The sequence below is a fragment of the Peromyscus leucopus genome, chromosome 8b (assembly GCF_004664715.2).
Source record: "Peromyscus leucopus breed LL Stock chromosome 8b, UCI_PerLeu_2.1, whole genome shotgun sequence".
Taxonomy (NCBI): domain Eukaryota; kingdom Metazoa; phylum Chordata; class Mammalia; order Rodentia; family Cricetidae; genus Peromyscus; species Peromyscus leucopus.
Genome location: NC_051086.1, coordinates 67,363,848 through 67,385,237, shown reverse-complemented (window position 1 = coordinate 67,385,237; position 21,390 = coordinate 67,363,848). Strand labels below are relative to the sequence as shown.

Genomic DNA, 21,390 nt, shown 5'->3' with positions numbered 1-21,390 from the left:
TGTACACATTATCTAAACAGGAAGTTTTAAAACAGTTTCTCTGGGAAAGCGGAGGTGCATACATGCAACATTAACACATGACCAAAAATAATTCAGGGAGACTGACTGGCTTTTTCAGCATGAAGCCAAGCTTTATGTCAGACGGTCTCTGTCTGAATAGGAGCCCCGAGCCCCATAATAATCATTGTACTGTAGAAGGAAAATACATGCTGACATTCTTTGTAATTAAGGAAAACTTTGCTGTGAAAACCCTGGCAAGGGCTGGGGAGATGGCTCAGTAAAATACTTGCTGGGCAAGCGTAAGGACCTGAGTTCATTCCCAGAACCCACATTAAAAAAATGGTAGGTATGCACTCCAGCCCCTCAGCTCCTCCAAACCCAATCTCCTAGTCTCATCCCTTCCCCCAACTCCAGTGGATCACACAGATCTTCCCCTCCTGGCCCCCTCCCCCTACTCAGTGCTTTATCCCACCTTCCCAGCGGGCACTCCCTGGGAACCCATATGCTACTCTAATGGAAGCAAGTAGTAGCTCAGGGCAGAGCTTCATCTCCCCCTCCATTCTTGCAAATCCAATCCCCCAATCTCATTCCCAGCTCTGTAGCAGACCTGTTGTGGCTTCTCCTCATTCTCTGTTGTAACACAAATTCTGAACAGTCTTTTAATAAAGATCGAAGAGCCTGATATTGGAGCGAATGCTGAAAGATCAGAGAGACAAAGGAACAAGCCAACTCTTACCTCGAGGACTCCTCAGCCTGAAAAGTTTTCCTCAGCTGAAAGACTGTCTCCTCATGCCTTATATACCTTTCTCTGCCCAGCCATGCCATTTCCTGTCTCAGTCTTCCTAGTGCTGGGATTAAAGACATGTGACTCTCAAGTACTGGGATTAAAGGTGTCTGCCACCACTGTCTAGCTGTTTCTCTCCTAGACTTGAGTCAATCTCATGTAGTCCAGGGTGGCTTTGAACTCACAGAGATCCGGATGGATCTCTGCCTCCCGAGTGCTAGGATTAAAGGTGTGTGCCACCACTGTCTGGCTTCTATGTTTAATCTAGTGGCTTGTTTTGTCGCTCTGATCTTCAGGTAAATTTTATTAGGGTATACAATATTATCACCACACTCTGTCCCCATTCCCAGGAGTCTAAATAGACCTTGGTGGGACACCCTGCTTTCCTCCCTGCTGTGGACTCCCTCACCCCACCCCGCCCCACCCCCATCTCCATTCCTAAGTGTCAGCTTCCAACACCCATAAACACATTTTACCTGGAACCACCAGTGGCCACACCTAATCAGGACCTGAGAAGAGGCCAACACTCTCCTAAGAACTAGAGAGGGCAACAGAAACCAAGAACAAATACCCACCCAAAGACAAGACCAGATATCAGCACCTAGAATGATAACCTTTCCAATCCCAAATGTCTAGACATCTGTGTAAAAACATAGTAACAGCCAGGACACATTTCCACGAGAGCCCAGCAACCCTACCACAGCAAGCCCTGAGTATTTCAACACAGCTGAAGCACAAGAAAAAGACCTTAAAATAGCTTCTGTGAATATGATAGAGGTCCTTGAAGAGGAAATTAATAAATCCCTAAATCTATGAAAATACAAACAATGGAAGAAAATGAGAAAACAAACAAAAATAGTTCAAGACCAGAAAATGGAAAAATAATAAATAAAGAAAACCCAAACTGAGGGAAATATGGCAATGAAAATTTTAGGAATTTGAACAGGAATCTCAGAGGCAAACCTTGCCAACAAAATACAAGAGTGGAAGAGAGAATCTCAGGTATTGAAGACATGACAGAAGACGTGAATACCTCAGTGAAAGAAAATGTTAAATCTAAAACAATCCTGATACAAAACATCCAGGAAATCTAGAAAATTATGAAAAGATCAAATCTACAAATAATAGGAATAGAGGAAGGAGAAGAAACCCATGTCACACAGACACATTTTTCAACAAAATCATAGAAGAAAATTTCCTTAACCTAAAGAAGGAGGTGCCTATCAAGATACAAGAAGCTTACAGAACACCAAATAGACTGGACCAGAAAAGAAAATCCCCTTGGCATATACTAATCAAAACACTAAGTACACAGAGAAGAGAATATTAAAAACTGCAAGAGAAAAAGACCAAATAACATATAAAGTACAACAGAGGACCACAGACAGTATACCCAGCAAAATTTTCCATCACAGTAGATGAAGAAAGCCATAAAACCAAGTTTAAGCAATTTTTCTGTCTATAAACCCAACCCTACAGAAGGCCCTAGCAGGAAAACTGCAACCCTAAGAGGTTAACTTTGCCAGGTGGTGATGACATACGTTTTTAATCCCAGCACTGTGGAGGCAGAGGCAGGCAGATCTCTGAGCTTGAGGCCATCTTGGTCTACAGAGTAAGTTCCAAGACAGCCAGGGCTACACAGAGAAATGCTGTAAATTGATTAATGTAATCCACCATGTAAACAAACTGAAAGACAAAAAACACATGATCATCTCACAGAAAAGGCCAGCACTCCTTCATGATAAAAGTCCTAGAGAGATTATGGATATAAGGGACACACCTCAACATAATAAGGGCAGTGTACAGCAAGCCCATAGCCAACATTAAATAAGTGGAGAGAAACTCAAAGCAGTTCCACTAAATCAGGAACAAAACAAGGTGGTCCATTCTCTCCATACCTATTCAACATGGTACTCCAAGATTTAACTAGAGCAATAAGACAAGTGAAGGAGATCAAGGGGAGACAAACTGGAAAGGAGGAAGTCAAAGTATCTTTATTTGAAGATGATATGATAGTGACCTTGAAAATTCCATTGGGGCCTGGTGGTGGTGGTGGTGGTGGTGGCGGCGGCGGCGGTGGCGGTGGCGGCGTATGCGTATGTCTTTAATCCTCCCAGCACTCAGGAGGCAGAACCAGGAGGATCTCTGTGAGTTCGAGGCTAGCCGGGTTTACAGAGAGAGATCTAGGACAGGCACTAAAACTACAACAAAAACAAAAACAAAAAAAACAAAAACAAAAATAAAACAAAACAAAATTTCCACTGGGAAACTCATAGCTGATAATTTTTTTTTTTTTTTTTAGCAAAGTAGCTTGATACAAAATTAACTCACAAAAATCAGCAGCTTTCCCATATACAATGACAAAGAGGCTGAGAAAGAAACCAAGGAAACAACATCTTTCACAATAGCTTCAAATGATATTACCAAGCAAGTGAAAAAAACTTGTATTCTGTGAGTTTGAGGCCAGCCTGATCTACAGAGCGAGTTCCATGACAGCCTACAAAGCTAAACAGAGAAACCCTGTTTCAAAAAACTGAAAACAAAACAAAACAAAACTTTAAGACACTGGAGAAAGGAAATGAAAATATCAGAAGATGAAATCCTATGTACATGAATCGATAAAGATTAATATGTAAAAATGGCCATCCTACCAAAAGTAATCTACTGATTCAATGCAATCCCCATCAAAATTCCAACACAATTCTTCACAGATCTTGAAAGGGCAATTTTCAGCTTCATGTGGAAACACAACTAAAACAATCCTGAATACTAAGAAAGCTGCAGGAAGTATCAACACCCTCAATTTCAAGTTATACTATAGAGCTATAGTAATAAAAACAGCATGGTATTGATACAAACACAGACATGTTTATCAATGGAATCAAACTGAAGGTCCAGACATAAACCCATATGGCTATGGACACCTGTGTTAGGGTCCACGAGAAGTCCCATAAAAGACCACCAGACATGACGCAATCAGCAAGAGCGTTTACTATCTTGAGAATAAAGGTACCAGCATGCTATGGCCGCACACATCCAACACAAACGCAAAGACCCCCAAGGAACGCTTGCAGGCTCTTTTATAGACAACTAAAGGAATTCTAAAAGCAGTGTGATCATTCTACCTAGAATTGGCTTATGCAAGTGCCAATCATATTAGTACACTTCTAATTGGTTAGGGCTAGCAGGGGTGGGCTAAGGCTATAGCTTTTCCATTCTTGGGCAAGTCTGGACAAGTCCCAGGCCTTGTTCTTATTTGGTTATTGCCTTGAGGTACCTGGGGAGGGGGAAAAGGAGTTGGCCCAGGCATATAAGCAATTCTCCTCGTCCACTGTCAGGGACATTGGAGTTGAGTTTTGTGCAAGGTGATAAGATAATGGATCTATTTGCATTCTTCTACATGCAGCCATTCAGTTTGACCAGCATCATTTGTTGAAGATGCTGTCTTTTATCTAGTGGTCCCGGCTTCTTTATAAAATATTGGGTTGAGAGAGCCAGGCAAGTATCACAACAGGCCCCTAATAACTCAGTTAAGAATGAGGCCTCAGTTCATAAGCAAAGGGGAATCAATCACCAATGTCCCAAGAATGGACAGCAGGGAGGACGGCAGCAGGCAACCATGGTACTGGAGAAATAGCTAAGAGCTACATCCTGATCTGTAGGCCAAGAGAGAGGGAGAAGCGAAGATCTACTGGGCCTGGCTTGGGTTTGTGAAATCTCAAAGCTCACCCTCAGTGACACACTTCCTCCAACAAGGCCACACCTCCTAATCCTTCCAATCCTGTCAAATAGTGGCATTTCCTGGCAACTAAGCATTCAAATATATGAGTCCATGTGGGTCTTCTTATTCAAACCACCACAACAGAGAAGTCCCAAGAGAGGAAACTTGAAAAAGGCTGAGAAACATGTAAAGAAATGTTCAACATCCTTAGCCATCAAGGAAATGAAAATCAAAACCACTTTGAGATTTTTATCTTACACCTGTCAGAATGGCTAAGATCAATAAAACAAGTGACAGCTCATGCTGGGGAGGATGTAGAGTAAAGGGAACGCTTATCTCTTGCTGGTGGGGGTGCAAAATTGTACAGCCACTATGGAAATCAGTGTGGTGGTTTCTCAGGAAGATGGGAATCATTCTACTCCAAGATCCGGCTCTTGGGTATATATATATACCCAGAAGACTCGTCAACCTACCACTGAACCATTTGTTCACCCATGTTCACTGCTGTTCTACTCATAACAGCCAGAAACTGGAAACAACCTAGATGACCTCAACAGAAGACTGGATAAAGAAAATGTGGTACATTTGCACAATGGAGTATTACTCAGTCATTAAAAAAAAAAATGGCCAGGCAGTGGTGGCACAGGCCTTTAATGCCAGCACTTGGGAGACAGAGGCAGGTGAAGCTCTGTGAGATTGAGGCCAGACAGGTCTACAAAGCGAGTTCCAGCACAGCTAGAGCTGTTATACAGAGAAACCTTGTCTCAGGGAAAAAAAGAAAAAGAAAAAGAAAAAAAAAAAGAAATTCACAGGTAATGGATGGAACTAGAAAAAGATCATCCTTAGTGAGGTAACCCAGACCCAGAAAGACAAATATGGTAAGTATTCATTTATATGTGGATATTAGTTGTTAAGTCAATGATAATCAAGCTACAGTCGATAGAACCAGAGGCTAGGTATAGAGTAAGGGACTAGTGGGTACAAACAGATCTAGTTAAGAAAGGGAAATACAATAGTTATGGATGGATGGGAGGGCTAGAACAGGAGAATCAAGTAGGGCAGGGGAATAGAGGGAGGAGATATGGGGAGAGACAGCTAAAATTAAGGGCCATTTGAGGGGTAGTATGGAAACCTAATACAGTAGAAACTTCCTAAAATAGACACATACATAAAAGCGATCTAAATGAAATCATCAAAAAAAAAGCGGGGGAGAAGAAGCCCCAACTGGACAGCTCTCGTCACCAGATCAAGTTTCCAGTACCAGGACTGGGTTAAATTTCATTGCTTGTTGACCGAAGAGTCCCATGGGAATCCCCAAACTACCCAGGCTGTTGCCAAGACTCTAAGTTGCTCTTCACAAACTGAAAGCAAGGCCCCATTGCTGAAGACACCACCTACACCACTCACTCAACGTGGAGAAGTCAGTTGTTGCCTATGTAGAGCCTTCATCCTTACGTTCTAGCATCTTCGGTACAGGAAGGCACCTGGTACATTATCAAAAGAAAAGTATAACACCAAGCCAGCCACAAACCCTTTGATCTACAATGGTGTCCTGCCTGCACGATATGCTAGGGCGATGGTAGCTCAAAGTTCATGGGAGTCACCAATATTGAATTAAGGCCCGCTGCACAAGATGGAACACATACCCAACACTATTTGGGTGACCAAGAAACTAGATAGCCCAGGGACCTAGGGAGGGCTCAGGGAACCCCATGGAAGAGGAGACAGAAAGAGTGTAAGAGCCAGAGGGGATGGAGGACACCAAGAAAACAAAGCCCTCTACATCAACATGAGCAAAGCTCATACGAACTCACAGAGAATGAGGCAGCATGCACAGCCTGCATATGTCTGCACCAGGTCCTCTGCATACATATTATGGTTTCCTGTTTAGTGTTTTTATGGATTCCTGAGTGTGCGAATGAGTGGGTCTCTGATTCTTGTGTCTTCTCTCGGGCTCTTTTCCTTCTGTTTGTCTTGTCCAACTCTGATGTGTTAGTTTTGCTTTATCTCATTATATTTTATTATTTTCCCTTAGAAACGTGTTTGTTTTTTAATGAGAGATAGAAAAGAAGTGGATCTGGATGGGGTGGGGGATGGGGAGGAACTGGGAGGAGTAGAGGGAGGGAAAACCATAATCAGGATATATTATGTAAGAGAAAAATTTTAATTTCAATAAAAGGGAAAAAAATAAAGAAGAAATAAGCCGGGCGGTGGTGGCGCACGCCTTTAATCCTAGCACTCAGGAGGCAGAGGCAGGCGGATCTCTGTGAGTTCGAGGCCAGACTGGGCTACCAAGTGAGTTCCAGGAAAGGCGCAAAGCTACACAGAGAAACCCTGTCTCGAAAAACCAAAAAATAAATAAATAAATAAATAAATAAATAAATAAATAAATAAATGAATGAATGAATGAATGAATGAATGAAAGAAAGAAAGAAAGAAAGAAAGAAAGGAAGGAAGGAAGGAAGAAAGAAAGAAAGAAAGAAAGGAAGGAAGGAAGAAAGAAAGAAAGAAAGAAAAGAAAGAAGAAATGCCCCCAGGGGTGGCGGCACACACTTGTAACCTCAGTGCTGGGGAGGGGACGCGGCAGGATCCCTGGAGCCTTCTAACCAGCCAGCCAGGCCTGCTTAAGTTCCAGGCCATCTCTCCCTCCCCACCTGCTACCCCTTTCCTAAAGTCTCTCCCTCTCCTCCTCGCTCTGCTCCTGGCTCCCTCCCCACCTGAGGAATGACACTCCAGGCCATCCTTCGGCAGGAACACACAGACACAGGAACACACTCCCCCCTCCCCCAAAGACATCCAGGTAAACATTAGCACTGGGATGTAACCAAGGTGTCCTGAGCACCTGGGAGTCTAGCGCCTCCCAGAGTGCTGTGTTCTGTGTTCGTTCTAGTGACCTCATCTATGGACTCTTAACCCAGCAAAGAGAAGGACCACAGTCTGGGCATTTCCTGTTAGAGAGGGGGCAGCTTCAGAACGAGCCTGAGTAGATTTAGACACCCAGTTCTACAGTGCATAAACACAGCAGTTAGAGTAGTTGTTTATTAAAATGTAGACAGAGGGAAAGGCTGCACACCGTCCTTTAACATACAGGACCACATTCCACATCACACACAAGACAGCTGTTTCATGGGCTTGCGACATTCATCAGGTTAGCTCAGCCACAGCTATAACATGAGAGGTCACAAGGGAATGCTCTTTAAGTCACTTACACTATATTCAATACAGAAAGAATGAAACTAAGTACAATTTTTCTAATGATACTTTGTTAGAAAGGTATTTGTAAAGTGGCTTTTAAAAAGCAAACAATGAGCTGTTTCACTTAAGCCCTGTTTCCCGGGCTTGACTTTGGGAAGAGGGAGCTTTTCAATATTATTTGGTGAATTATAAATAAATAAAACCGCAGGCTACATACATCTCGCCCGGCATTCTGGCATCTGCTAGAATGTCTACAGCAGGCTCCAGTGGCCCCTTGTTTATGACAAATGTCCGGAAATGTCACAGTCCATTCGTTAACTGTTAACAAAAGGTGTTTGACTTCGAAGGTACTTTAGGAGAATTCTCAGAGCACCCCTGGTGCAAAGCAAGCATTTCCAATTTCTTTTTTTTTTTTTTTTTTTTTTTTTTTTTTTTTTGGTTTTTTCGAGACAGGGTTTCTCTGCGTAGCTTTGCGCCTTTCCTGGAGCTCACTTGGTAGCCCAGGCTGGCCTCGAACTCACAGAGATCCGCCTGGCTCTGCCTCCCGAGTGCTGGGATTAAAGGCGTGCGCCACCACTGTCCGGCGCATTTCCAATTTCTGTTTTCAAGAAATCTTTTTGATGACACATAAATAGATAAACAGGCCGGGCGGCGGTGGTGCACGCCTTTAATCCCAGCACTCAGGAGGCAGAGCCAGGAGGATCTCTGTGAGTTCGAGGCCAGCCTGGTCTACAGAGTGAGATCCAGGACAGGCACCAAAACTACAGAGAAACCCTGTCTCGAAAAAACAAAAACAAAAACAAAACAACCCAGAAAAACAGGAAATATGACCAAAAATAAAAACAAGCAAAACTCAAACACTCAAAATATGTACACAGCAACACAAACTGTTAATTTAAAAATGTGTACCCCAGATGGAATGCTAACTAGCAGAGACAGAAAAGGAAGGCAGAGAGAATATCCGAGCATGTCTTGAGCCTCTTCTGTCTCCAACGTGTCCAGACACAGGTCACACACCAACCCACAGGAGCAGGAAGGCAAAGCACAGCTCCCAAACCGAGCAGTGCTTATTAACGGCCATTCAAGTGGTGGGAGAAGCCGCCTGACACAATGCACCGCATGGAGATAAGTAACCTTGGTTACTGTTTCCAAGGACACTGGGCTCTTGGCTAACAAGAGAAGAGCTGAGGTGAAGCTGAATGCAACGTGAGTCATTTTCACACATGCATGCGAGGCAAATCAGCGGGCTAATATTCTACACTCCCCCAAATCCCCGGTGGAGGCATCTAACTAAACAGCTGAAGTATTAAACAGCCAATACTTTTCACGGTCAAGGCTTTTTGACCATGTCTACTGAATTTTCCCCTGGCACTTCCTAAGGAGTAACGAACCCTAGGGTAAGGAATTGGTTTGTTTGGTTTTTATCAAGACAAGGTTTCACTGTGTGGCCCTGGCTGTCCTCAAACTCACAGAGATCCACCTGCCTCTGCTTCCCAAATGCTGGGATTAAAGGCGTGCGCCACCACTGCCCGGCTACAGTAAGGACTTTTAACTGAGGCATTCTTGAATAAATCTATGGGTGGAGACAATCTAGCTAAGATGTCATGGATACAGGCTACTGTGAAGACAATACCTCACATAGCATTTCCAAAAAATGTAGCAGTGTAAATGTAGCTAAACTGGGAACATTCTTTGGCTAAGGTCAATCCTGGTTTAATGAGGGAATAATCTAGAATACAGCCTGGAGAGCCTCATTGCTCCTCTGGGCCATGGTGAGATACCAGTGGGACCATCGTTGGGAAAGCCTGCTGAACACCAGCCCACCTGCGTGTGCGGAGCCTCTGCACTCCACCAACCCCCGGGAGGGGAAGGCCGTGTGGTCACAATGCAGAGGGCTGTCTGGATGTTCAGTAGTCAGATGATATCATCTGGAACTGATGAGTAAACGGGTTCATCAGCTCTTCTCCCCACACTCTGAGCTCCAGCAAGGCCAAGGAGAAGCCACAGCAACAGTTGAAAACGATCCACCTCTTGGAGAAAATATACAAGGTACAAGACGGAACAACACAGAATCCCAAGCTTTGTCCTGGAAGGGGGAATGGTGAATTATGTGGAAGCAGCAGCGAGATAGACTAAAGCCAGCATTTTAGATCTCCAAATGAAAACTAAATAAGGTCCGCAAAGCATGTAAGCCCTGAAGTCCTTCCCAATGCACAAAACCAGTGGAGAGGCGCTGACCCAGACTGCTTGGCTTTTCCTGGGAGTAACACCTTTTAACCACTGAAGCTTCAGGTCTCTTAGTTTTATGCATTTTTTTTTTAAAATATGGAACGCTTCACGAATTTGCGTGTCATCCTGGCGCAGGGGCCATGCTAATCTTCTCTGTATCGTTCCAGTTTTAGTCTATGTGCTGCCGAAGCGAGCACAGTTTTATGCATTTTTGTTTACATGACAAATTCCTACAGCAGAGTGAGGTTTTTCATTTGAAAATTGAGCGCTGTTGCTAACCGCTTTCCTCTGCTACATCTGAGGTACGTTTCTCTAACCCATGCACACACACGTGCATACACACACACCTTACTGTTCCTCTCACTAGGCCAGTGGTTCTCAACTGGTGGGTCACAACCCCCCCCCCCGGGGGGGGGGGGTGTTATCAAATGACACTTTCACGGGGGTCACATATCAGATATTTACATTATGTATGGCTGGGGGGTCACCACAGCATGAGGAGCTGTGTTAAAGGTCGGACCAAGCATTAGGAAGGTTGAGAACCGCTGCACTAGGCCTAGAACTCCACTCTCACCCTGGTTCATTCTCAGGTCTCTCCTGAAGTCCTGCAAAGTCCACACTGCTGGCCCCAATGCAGTCATCTTTGGGAATGTGGAGAGAGGTCACTATGAAGAGATTCCATTCCATGGCTGTTACAGATTTTGTCTGGAGGAAAAACACCATGCTTTGTGCCAGTCTTGATATAGAGGCAAAATGGCAGGATCTCGGTCAAGGCTCCAAGGAGAAGGCTCTGCATTGGACACAGGCTCTGGGCCCTGTCCAAGTGGGGAGGGTCTCTTGAGAGCTGAGTTTCAAGGAAGGGGAAGGGGAGGAGGGTGGGCCTGACATGAGTGGGGAGCTGTGCCCTCCCTCCCTGCCACTGTCCAGTGGAGACAGTACAGAGTGTCAGTTTAATCATAACCCCCTTTTATTCATTTCAAGTATTTACAAGCTAAATGCAGAGAACTGTGTCCTGCTTCATGGGACCCTCGTGTTGGAGACAGAAACGATCGTTGGCTGGAGACAAACTTGCAGATCCCAGTCCTAGGATAACTTTTTTTCCTTCTGTTGTTAATTTTTCACATTTCAGCAGCAGATTACTCTTTACAGAAAACTGTGGTCTACATTTTAAATTATCTTAAGAGAATAAGAGAAATAGGGTACGGGGGCACATGCCTGTGATCCAGCACTTGGGAGGCAGAGACAGGAGGATTGCTACAAATTCAAGGTCAGCTAGGGGCATGCATCAAGATCCTATCCTTAAAATCAAACCAACACCACCATCAACAAAAGCCAGAGGAGAGGAGCAAACAAGCGTCCGGTGCCGTGCGCAGTTTCGGTCCAGCAGTTTACCTCAAGTCTCAAAGGGCTGGGGAAGCGGTGGTCGAAGGCTGTCTGATGGGAACCTCCGACAGTTTTTCCACCCCACCTCTTGGGGAATGCTTCAAAGAGACGGATGGAAGGGACCTTTGCAGTTCCTGCATTCTGTTTATTGGTCCCAGTCACCCCACGGTATGCGACAGGAACAACCAGAACTCAGCTGGAGCTTCACTGAGCAGCTTCTCAGAGCAGATCCGGCAGGAGGAGGCCGGGAGGCTTGGGCTCAACACAGTTGATCCAGAAGTTGGCACAGCTGGCGTGGTACTGGTGTCCTCCATAGGCCAGCTTGAAACTGTCTGTTTCCGAGTTGAATGCCTGCCAGAAATAGATATGGGTCAAGTCAGGTTCTCCCTGCATCGAAGAGCTTGTCAGCAGCCACCACAGGCCATCCCCAGGTGTCCCAGAGGCTGAGGCCCGAAGGGCACACACAGACAAAAGCTGAGCAGGTGGCTATAGGATTCAAGTAGGAAAGTCTTATTTATTTTTTTTTTTTACTGCCAATTAAAGGTATAAAATCAGTACCATTCAACCTAGTTTCAGCAAAGGGCCCAATCTTCACAGAAAAGGCAGACAGAGGTTACAGGAGAGAGGAATGAGCAGGACACGGGAACTAAAATAGCCAAGGGCTGTGGGTAATTGGGTCCCTCACTGTAAGGGCCACCCTCCCTGGAGGCTGCCATTACTGTAACATGTGAACCCTTAGAGTTCCATGGCTGACTACGGTCCTATCAGGACTGAAAACATTGAAAAGAGCTAGAAATCAACGGACAGCAACTCTTACGGTCTAACGCCATGGTTCTCACCCTGCGGGCCATGACCCACTCTAGGGTCACATATCAAATATTTACGTTACGATTCATAACATTAGAAAAATTAGAGTTATGAAGTAGCAACAAAATAATTGTATGGTTGGGGATCACCACAACATGAGTAGCTGTATTAAAGGGTCACAGCATTAGGAAGGTTGAGAACACTGAGTTCTAATGCCACTGGGAGCTGACACCGGAGTGGACGTACAACAGCCCCCTCCTCTGCAGCTCCGGTTACCCACAGCAGGTGACATTCTGCAGCTGGTTGTCTTAAACACCACAGACAAAATCCTAAGACCCGAATGATCGGTTTTTGTCTGTCATCCTCTAAACCCGGTGTCTTCCAGAAGGTGCTGGTGCCTGGCAGAGAAGGATAATGACAGCACCGGAAGCCGGTTGGCAGCGACAGGCATGCAAACAGGACAGCGGCAGCTCCACACAGACACGTTAGTTGATTTGATCAAACGTTATGGGGACAAAAATGAGGCAGTGGAGGATTCACGATTGGCACAGTCCAGGACGACCAAAGAATTGCCTGTTGACCTCTCAACACACAAGACTGAGATGGAGACGCTAAGGTAACCTGTAACTGGCCCATACTTTTTTAGGCTGTTCTTCTGCGGGCTTCTCTTCTTTCTGAAATAATGTTGAAACCATAAGGTCAAAAAAAAAAAAAAAGTCCCTGGAACAGGCCTCTTGCCTCCCGGTAAAGCCACGTGGCTTGCCATTTTCTCCCCACCCCCCCTGTTCATGGAGTGCTGGGGAGACCCTGTGAACTGCATGCCCAAGAGGGAGGGAAGGACTCTGTCCACTCCCTCAGCACCTTCTCCACTGTCCTGTAGAAAAAACACATCTGCTTCTTCGGAACTTTCTAGACTTCAAAATCCCTACCTCTGGCCACAGAGCTTGTTGGAAAGTGGGCTCATATGGCTGTCCCCCAGGTCACGTTAGGGAGGAACCTTACCCTTGAAGGGGGAAGGCGAGGACTTACCCGGCTCCTGGAGTCCACATTTAAGAGACACACCCCACAAGCCAGCTCCTGAGCGTTTTTAATCCCAGGCCGTAACATACAGGAGGAAAAATCCAGGGAGTTTTCATCTGGCTGAGGATGAATGGGTAAAGATGGGTAAGAACATAGCAATTTCAAACGCTGTGTAGGTCAACTGTAAAATTAAGTCAGCTAATAACACAAGTGCTTAGTTTCCTGAATCTGCCAAGTAGCTGCTATGTTCTAGGTGCTAGCGATGCCAGGGGGAAGAAAAACCACCTCCTAGCCTCGGGGACCTCGTGGTCTAGGGTGGAGCCGGGGGTATCAAGTAATGCAAGGGCATTAGTGCTACAGTACTTACTTTGGGATAAGCACTGAGTGTCCAGAAACTCAGCAGGGGCACTTAGCCAGGAGAATGCTTCCTGGAGCTCAGATCATCCCGCCTGGGTATTGACGAGACTATTGAAGGTGATGGGTCATGGGGTGATGGGGTGGTGGGTCGGGAGTGGCAGGGGAGAGGAAGGATATCTCACAGACAAGCAGCACAAGGCAAAGACATCTAAGCAAATTCCAGCTAAGAGAAGAAATCGAGGGTGGGAGCCAAGCCAAGGAGAGGGGGAGGAGATGAGGCTAGAACACCCAAGAACCAGAAAGGAACGGAAGGAGTGAGGCAGGAGGGGAAGGGCTGAGAAGGGGGGAGAAGCTACAGGCACGAGCATGTGCAGGATGTAAAGGAGGGAGGCTTGGGCAGCTGAGAAGATTCACTTTAACCTCTCAACGACAGAAGAGAGCATAGCTTGGTTCAGGCTGAGTGGCAGCTGCCAAGGCCAGAAGTGCAGGTGTGTGGGGGGTCGTATAGCCCAGCTAATGCTAAGAGTGAGACCTGAAAGTCAGCAGCAAGAGCCAGGCTTATGCTGGTGCTAAGTGATATGCTTATATTATGATATGTTATAATATGAAAATTTTATATTATTATATGAAAATATATGTCAACAAATCTTGTTCCAAAAAAAGCATTCATAGCAACTGTATCCATATTAGCCAAGTCTGGCACCAACAATGTGTCTAGTAATAAGAAGATGGATAAACAAGTTGTGATGTATTAATACAACAGACGACTACTCAGCCAGGGAGCAAGGTGACATTTGATCACTATGACTGCATTTCAGTATTATGCTACTAAGCAAACCAGACACAAGAATGCTAACAGCTGATATCACTTCATGTTTATAAAGTATTAAAACAGAGGAATCTCTGGCTAGGGAAATCAGGTTGGTTCCTTTTGGAATCAGATCAGGGATTGACTCTGAAAGAGCTTCAGTGAACTTTAGGCAGGGACGAAAATATTCTGAATATTTTCCAGGCCTTAAAGTCCTTGTGGCACAGGGACCTTAATTACAGTATTCGGAGGGGCAGAGGCAGGCAGGTCTCAGAGACCTGGAGGCCAGCCTGGCTTATATAGTAAGTTCCAGGCAAGCCAGAGCTACATAGTGAGAACCTGTCTTAAAGAACCAAAACCAGGAGGTGAAGAGCTGGGTCAGTGGTTAAGAGCACTGACTGCTCTTCCAGTAGACCTGGGTTCAATTCCCAGCACCCACATGGCAGCTCACAACTCTCTGTAGCGCTAGTTTCAGAGGATCTGACACCCTTACACAGACATACATTCAGGCAAAACACACATGCACATAAAATAAACTAAAAAAACCAAACCAAACAACAAACAAAACTCCTTAAAAGCCAAAAACAGCAGCAGACATGTTCACCTCACTGTCAATTTCAAACTGCCAAACGATTTTCACAGAACATATTTTTTTCATTTTTGCCCATCCTTTGGATTCATAGTCAACTTTTGTTTTCACAAAAAAGTATAATACTGGCATGAATGTTGATGATTTAAATTTTTAATAATTTTTATGTGCATGGGTGTTTTGTTTGCCTGTATTTCTGTGCACCACATGCAGGCAGAGTCCATGGACACCAGAAGAGGGTATCAGATCCCCTGGAACTGGAGTTACAGATGGTTGTGAGTGGCCATGTGGGTGCTGGGAATTGAACCTGGGTCCTCTGCAAGAGCAGTCCATGCTCTTAAACACTGCGCCATCCCCCAGGTCCTGATCAGACTCATCACTAAACTGGAAACAACAAGAACATTCTGAAAACTTCACTGGTCGAAGACTTGAGTGACTGCGGGCCACAGGCTCATTTCCTCGGCTTTGGTGCTGCTCCCAGGCCACAGCTTGACACATCTGAGGTCGGCACCCTCAGCATCTTCTCAGGCCCTTGTAAACAGCCAGTAAAACAACAAGCCAAGCTCCGGGGGAACATTTGCTGAATTCCATATTATAAACACCCCATCCTGGCTGACTCTCAAGCTTGCTGTGTGACAGCACTGAACATGGAGCTGGGAAGAGCTGCCCAGCAGCAGAAGCAGAACTATCTGGTGATTATACCATCCAGAACCACTACTCTAGGCTGACCAAGACTAGGTTGACCAACCACCCTCTTGGCTGCATTTATCCAAGATTGTTCTGGCTTTAGCACCAAATAACTCCTTCAGTTCTGAGGAAAAAGGACAGTTTGACATCTTGTTACCACATCAGGGACTAATGGAGAAATAACAAGAAAATGAGAAAACTATGAGGCCTGAATTAATAAAAGCCCGTCAATATCTGTTTATGTGGCACACAGGAAAGCAAATGAAAAGGGTACACTGTAATCTGCCAGAACCGTAGGCTTTGCATAAACTAACCTGTGATTAAGTCAATCTTCCAAATGATAAAATTAGCTCTCCCAGGCAGGCAATGGTGGTACACACCTTTAATCCCAGCACTCAGGAGGTAGAGGCAGGTGGATCGCTGAGTTCAAGGCTAGCCTGGTCTACAGAGCAAGTTCCAGAACAGCTAGGGATTCACAGAGAAACGCTGTCTTTTTGGTTGTTGTTTTTTGAGACAGGGTTTCTCTGTGTAGCTTTGCGCCTTTCCTGGATCTCACTCTATAGACCAGGCTGGCCTCAAACTCGCAGAGATCCGCCTGGCTCTGTCTCCCAGAGTGCTGGGATTAAAGGCATGAGCCACCGCTGCCCTGCCCACCTCTGAAGTTCTAATTGCCATATAAGGTAAACTAGGTCCTAGGGTCACCTGGCATGTTTGAGAGTGCCATTTGTCAGCTGAGGACACGGCAAAGACGCTGTCTCTAAAGTATGGTGCTTACAGGATGGGCAGGGGCGGGGAGAGGCAGGCTATCAGCGAAGCACACTGTTCTCTTGATATTCTGCAGCATTAAGGAAGTAAGCACTCTGAAAGTCACCACGCTGGGAGGAATTACCAAGGGACAATGGAATCAAATGGCATGCGTGTATGGCTTCTAGTTGGCCACAAAGCTGGAGAAAAAGTCCTTTTTCCTTTATTAGGTTTTATATGCCAAAATTTTGTTCCCGGGGCTGAATTGTTCCTTTGATCCAACAGATCCACAAGATAAAAGTTTGGTTGACCTTCACTCAGGGCCATCAGAGCATCCACAAGTCACTGAAGTAGACGGCTTTTCCTGCTAGAGAAACACCTGCTTCTACCACAAGAGGGAGTTTCAGTCCACAGTCACCCAGAGCATTAAAGGTTTTGCTACGTAACATCCAGCTTTAAAAAAAAAAAAAAAATTACTTATTTATTAATTTTATGTGTATTGGTATTTTGCCTGCATGTATGCCTGTGGGAGGGTGTTAGACCCTCTGGAACTGGAGTTACAGACAGTTGTGAGCTGCCATGTGGGTGCTGGGATCTGAACCTGGGTCCTCTCTGAAAGAGCAGTCAGAGCTCTTAACCACTGAGCCATCTCTCCAGCCCTGTAATATTCAGCTTAATAAAATATTAAGTCCCATTTTAGAGTGGAGACTGTGCTTTGCCCAGGCACGCCCACTGTGATGTATACTACACACGGGGCATCTTTAGGTGGAAAGACAGAGCTGGCGGTTTATTGTTTGTTTGTGGAGAGCTGGGGAATATATCTAACCAAGGCTGCAAGCACACTAAGCACTCTCTCAAAAACAGAACAAGACACAAGAACAAACACACTGTCTACCACTGAGTGACCCCTGGCTCCAGTGCAGCCGGGTCTACTGAAAGTTAGAAATTACAAGACTCTAAAATGATGATATAGATTCAAAATCTAGATTTTTATAGTTTCAGTTAAATTTTGATGTGTCTCAGCCCTGATTTCTTCCCCCTATTATGGGCCAATGAGAAGGCTCCTCAGGTGCAAGTGTTCATTTTATGTAATGACTACTTGCATTTAACCCCTGGAACCCACGATGTAGTGGAGAGCGCCTTATTCCCAGCACTCCTGTAGTGAGGTGAGAGGCAGAGTCAGGAGACACTACTAGAAGCTTGCTGGCCAGCTGGCCTGGAGTGCAGTAGTAGAATAAGAGACCCTGCCTCAGCAAGGGAGAGGATGAAAACCGACACCTAAAACCGTCCCTGACTTCCATGTGCACACCATGGCATGCATGTCCCCCACACTCACACATCCATCCATCCACACATACATCCACACATACATACATACATACATACATACATACATACATACATATATACAGATATTTTTAAAAGAAATGGAGATGATACTGACCTCATATGGTTATTACCAGGACTAAGTGAGAATGAATGTGAAGAATGTGGAATAATGTGAAGCAGGTCTGTCTTAGTTAATGTTCTATTGCTGTGAAGAGACACCAGGACCATGGCAACTCTTATAAAGGAAACATTTAATGGGGCTGGCTTACAGGTTCAGAGGTTTAGTCCATTGTCACAGTGGGAAATATGGCAGCACACTGGCAGACTTGGTGCTGGAGAGGGAGCTCAGAGTTCTGTATTAGGATCAGCAGACAACAGCAAGAGAGAGACACAGCCTGGCTTGAGCATTTAAAATCTCAAAACCCAATCCCCAGTGACACATTTTCTCCAACAAGGCCACTCCTCCTAATAGTGCCACTCCCTATGAGCCTATGAGGCCATCTCCATTCAGACCACCATAGTGTCCTAGCTGCAAACATGAATGGTGGCCATCAGTATTGATAGTCATATTAACAACAATGAGCCTCTGAATGGTGATGTGGTCCCTTAAGGAGCTCATTTACTCCAAATCAAAGAGAGGTGCTAAGAGTTTAAGGCTTCAGTATCACCTCACGCCTGCCTCTCCCTGGCTCTGAGCATCTCATCCAGGGTCACCTAGTGTTCAGAGTTGTTACAGCTGGACTCAAGTATTCAGATGTTAGGTTTTATGTCATTGACATTATATGACTTTGTCAGTTCTGTTACAGGAAAGACTCATTCATGACAATTCCCATCTTACATTTCTGTGAGATATATGCTATTCCTCATGCAATGGGTAATTCAAGTTAAGGTTTATAAACTGAGTTTATAAACTCTCAAGAGGAAATGGTATGGTGTAACCTAGAAAAGTATCTGAACAGAGAACCATCATTGCTCTGTCACAGCTACCCTGGCAAAGAAAAGCAATTATAACTGAAGAACATGGCTAATTTGTAAGTGAAGACGCAGTATTCATCATGTACACTCTGCATGTATCCTAGCACGGCGGAGGTGAGATAAGAATCTCTGTGCCGCTTAGATGCAAGATTGTAAAATATCAGTAGCGAACTTCTGCCCTCCGGGGTTCTCCCATTGTGCAGTAAGCCTGTATTAAAGACCTCCTCCCTCCTTCAATAAACGGCATTCGGCATTAAAAAAAAAAAAAAAAAAAAAAAGAATCTCTGTGCCATTGTGTGTGCCTGAAAAGCCAGGCCAGTTACCCTCGTAAGTCTAGATATGGCTACTGGAAGAAGGCATGAATGTGAAGCCCCTTCTCCATTTACCTAACATCATGGCCCTGCTAAGTAAGTTAGAGCAGAACATTCTAGGTAAATAGGTGACGAACTTCCTTCAAAGTTACAAAACCAAATCCCATGGCTTCTTTGAAAAGGTCTGGACAAAAGCAATGCTTGGTGTGAAAACCTGCAGCGAGGCAGGGACTGGGAAGGTGCATAAGGAAGCTGTCTGGGAGGGTGAAATAGTCCACAGTTTACAGGGCACACGTGATACAGATGGGGAAAGTCACAAAATGCACTGAGGTTTTGGCATTTTGTTGTGTGTGAACTCAAAAGTGGCCTGGAGTGACAGACAGAGCTTAGAAGGCAAGTCCTTTTCATGAACAGTGGCAGAGCCCAGGAGCCTGGGAGCTGGGGCAGATGTACCCGAAGGAAAATGGCTTCTGCTGCCCCCAGTGACAGCTGCTACTTCACACAGTGACCACAGGTCAGCAACCGGGCCGGGCACGTCCTGGCTGTGCTTCACCCTAGTTGGACAAATACCTGACGAGCTTGGCCGATGTACCTGGGCTTCAGTGGCGTTTTCTAAGAGCTCAGGGCAAGGAAAGACGCTTTCTAGCCCTAATCCACTTTCTCCAGCAGCACCAGAAGAGGAGGACGGGACGCCGACTGGAGGAAAGCTGGAGATCTAGTTTTCAAAGCGTTCAGCACAGTGAGAACTGACTGCCACCAAAACAAGGGACCTTCAGATCTAAACACAAAGTGGGAGGCCTGTAATTGCTCTACCGTCCTGGGTGTAAACCGAGGGGGAAGTCAGAGAAAGTGACTTGACTTCAGGTTGACAGTCCGCCAGGACAAGCTCCTGTTGCTCTTCTCATTAACCTTAGGCTCTGCCAATCTACTCCCTAGCAACGGCCTTTGTACACCTTTGGTTTCCCCTAACTCACTTTCTCAGGGTAGAATGGAGCACAGAGCATGCCGGAAGATGCCTCTGGTCCTTGCCTGCTTCAGGACAGGACAGCGGCAGAGTGAAGCTGTCCAGTCGCTGTGTAGATTTAATGCAGCTAAAGACCCTACTACACAGTTCAGCCACCGGATAACCCATCAGAACGACTGAGACGTGGCCATGACACCAAAAAGGTTTTTGGGAAAGGGTTCAAGTGTGTGAAGGCAATGAGAATTCTCTACCAGAGGGAAAATGTATTTCCCATTACAAATGCAATAAATATTCATTAAAGATAGTTGAGAAGGGCAGTGGTGGTGGTGCATGCCTTTAATCCCAGCACTCAGGAGGCAGAGTCAGGCGGATCTCTGTGAGTTTGAGGCCAGCCTGGTCTACAGAGCGAGATCCAGGACAAGCACCAAAACTACACAGAGAAACCCTGTCTCAACCCCCCCCCCAAAAAAAAAATATAGTCAAGAAAGGCAGAGAATACTTATAGACACGGGATTTTATCACTACGCACAACCCAATCACCATGTTGGCAGCCTCCTCCCAGCCGTGTGGAGACGGTCCTGTTATCTGGAGAGTGCTCCCTGATAAAATGCCCACACCATCTCGAAAGAAGGCCACCACAGGTTACTTCACTCACTCTCTAGATTAGGGCTTTTAGGTGGTTTCCCATTTTTCTTTTTAAGGAACAATGCTCTGCACTTGCTGGCTTCCTTCTGTGGCTGTACATTTAGAACAACGGGAGAAGTTGGCTTAGAGGCAGCATCAGCAGAACAGTGGTTCTGAACGTGTGAGCCCTCTGATGCACTCGCTTTTACAGGGCTACACCTGAAGTGCTGGGCTTACAGGGAGCCCAGAAGGTGAACAGAAGCAATCCTTTCCGGTATTCTTGCTAGCAAACTCCTCCTGACTATCAAGTTTATTATGCTCTCAACACAGTGAACCATGGAACTCAGCTGGAACACAAGAGAGAGAAAAGGAGAGGACCAGTCTCCACAGATCACCATTTCATTCCCTGTCTACAGACACAATGAGATCAGCTGTCTGGAGCTCCCACAATAGCTAGAGGAGCTCACACCACAACGCCTTCTCTGCCAGGATGGCCGGCTCTGGGAACTGGCTGCCAAAGAAACCCTTCTTCAAGTTGTTTCAGTGAGGTATTTTGTTATAACAAGAAAAGTAACTAGTGAGGTAAGCACTGTGGGACGTGAGAGAGAAACGGGCTAAAGACACTCACGTGGGAAGGGACTCTGATTCACACTAATCAAGTGCGTTGGGAAGCCTTCTGGGGAAAACTATGCAGAACTCAGAAAGCAGCCTAGTTCAGTAACAGGAAAGCTCTACACTGAGCTAAAAAGTTTGGCTGAGGTCCTGAAGACCATGGAGACCCTCTCCAGTAACACACACACACACACACACACACACACACACACACACACACACACACACACTTGTTTTTTGTTTGTTTGTTT

At 45.5% G+C, this 21,390-nt stretch overlaps 1 protein-coding gene, 1 long non-coding RNA gene and 1 other non-coding gene across 9 annotated transcripts in view; 1 reads left to right on the top strand and 2 right to left on the bottom strand.

Moving 5' to 3' along the window:
• Nucleotides 1–8,516: 8,516 nt before the first annotated feature.
• On the top strand, nt 8,517–16,772 carry LOC119086953. Its single transcript, XR_005090367.1, has 3 exons — nt 8,517–9,749; nt 12,505–12,735; nt 16,610–16,772. It is a non-coding gene; the product is annotated as an uncharacterized LOC119086953 (long non-coding RNA).
• LOC114707757 lies at nt 10,020–10,126 on the bottom strand. Its single transcript, XR_003736703.1, has one exon. It is a non-coding gene; the product is annotated as a U6 spliceosomal RNA (small nuclear RNA).
• The window catches only part of Synrg (synergin gamma), an 83,905-nt gene continuing 73,389 nt past the window's right edge, over nt 10,875–21,390 (bottom strand). For 4 of the 7 annotated variants that reach the window (XM_028890567.2, XM_028890569.2, XM_028890565.2 and 1 more), the window contains 3 exons: nt 13,149–13,259; nt 12,758–12,793; nt 10,875–11,663 (listed from right to left, as the gene is read on the bottom strand). In XM_028890567.2, coding sequence (XP_028746400.1) covers nt 11,532–11,663; nt 12,758–12,793; nt 13,149–13,259 — 279 coding nt within the window. In that variant the 3' untranslated portion in view covers nt 10,875–11,531. The remainder of the gene's footprint in view (nt 11,664–12,757; nt 12,794–13,148; nt 13,260–21,390) is intronic. The other 3 variants (XM_028890572.2, XM_028890568.2, XM_028890571.2) reach the window with 1 other exon arrangement.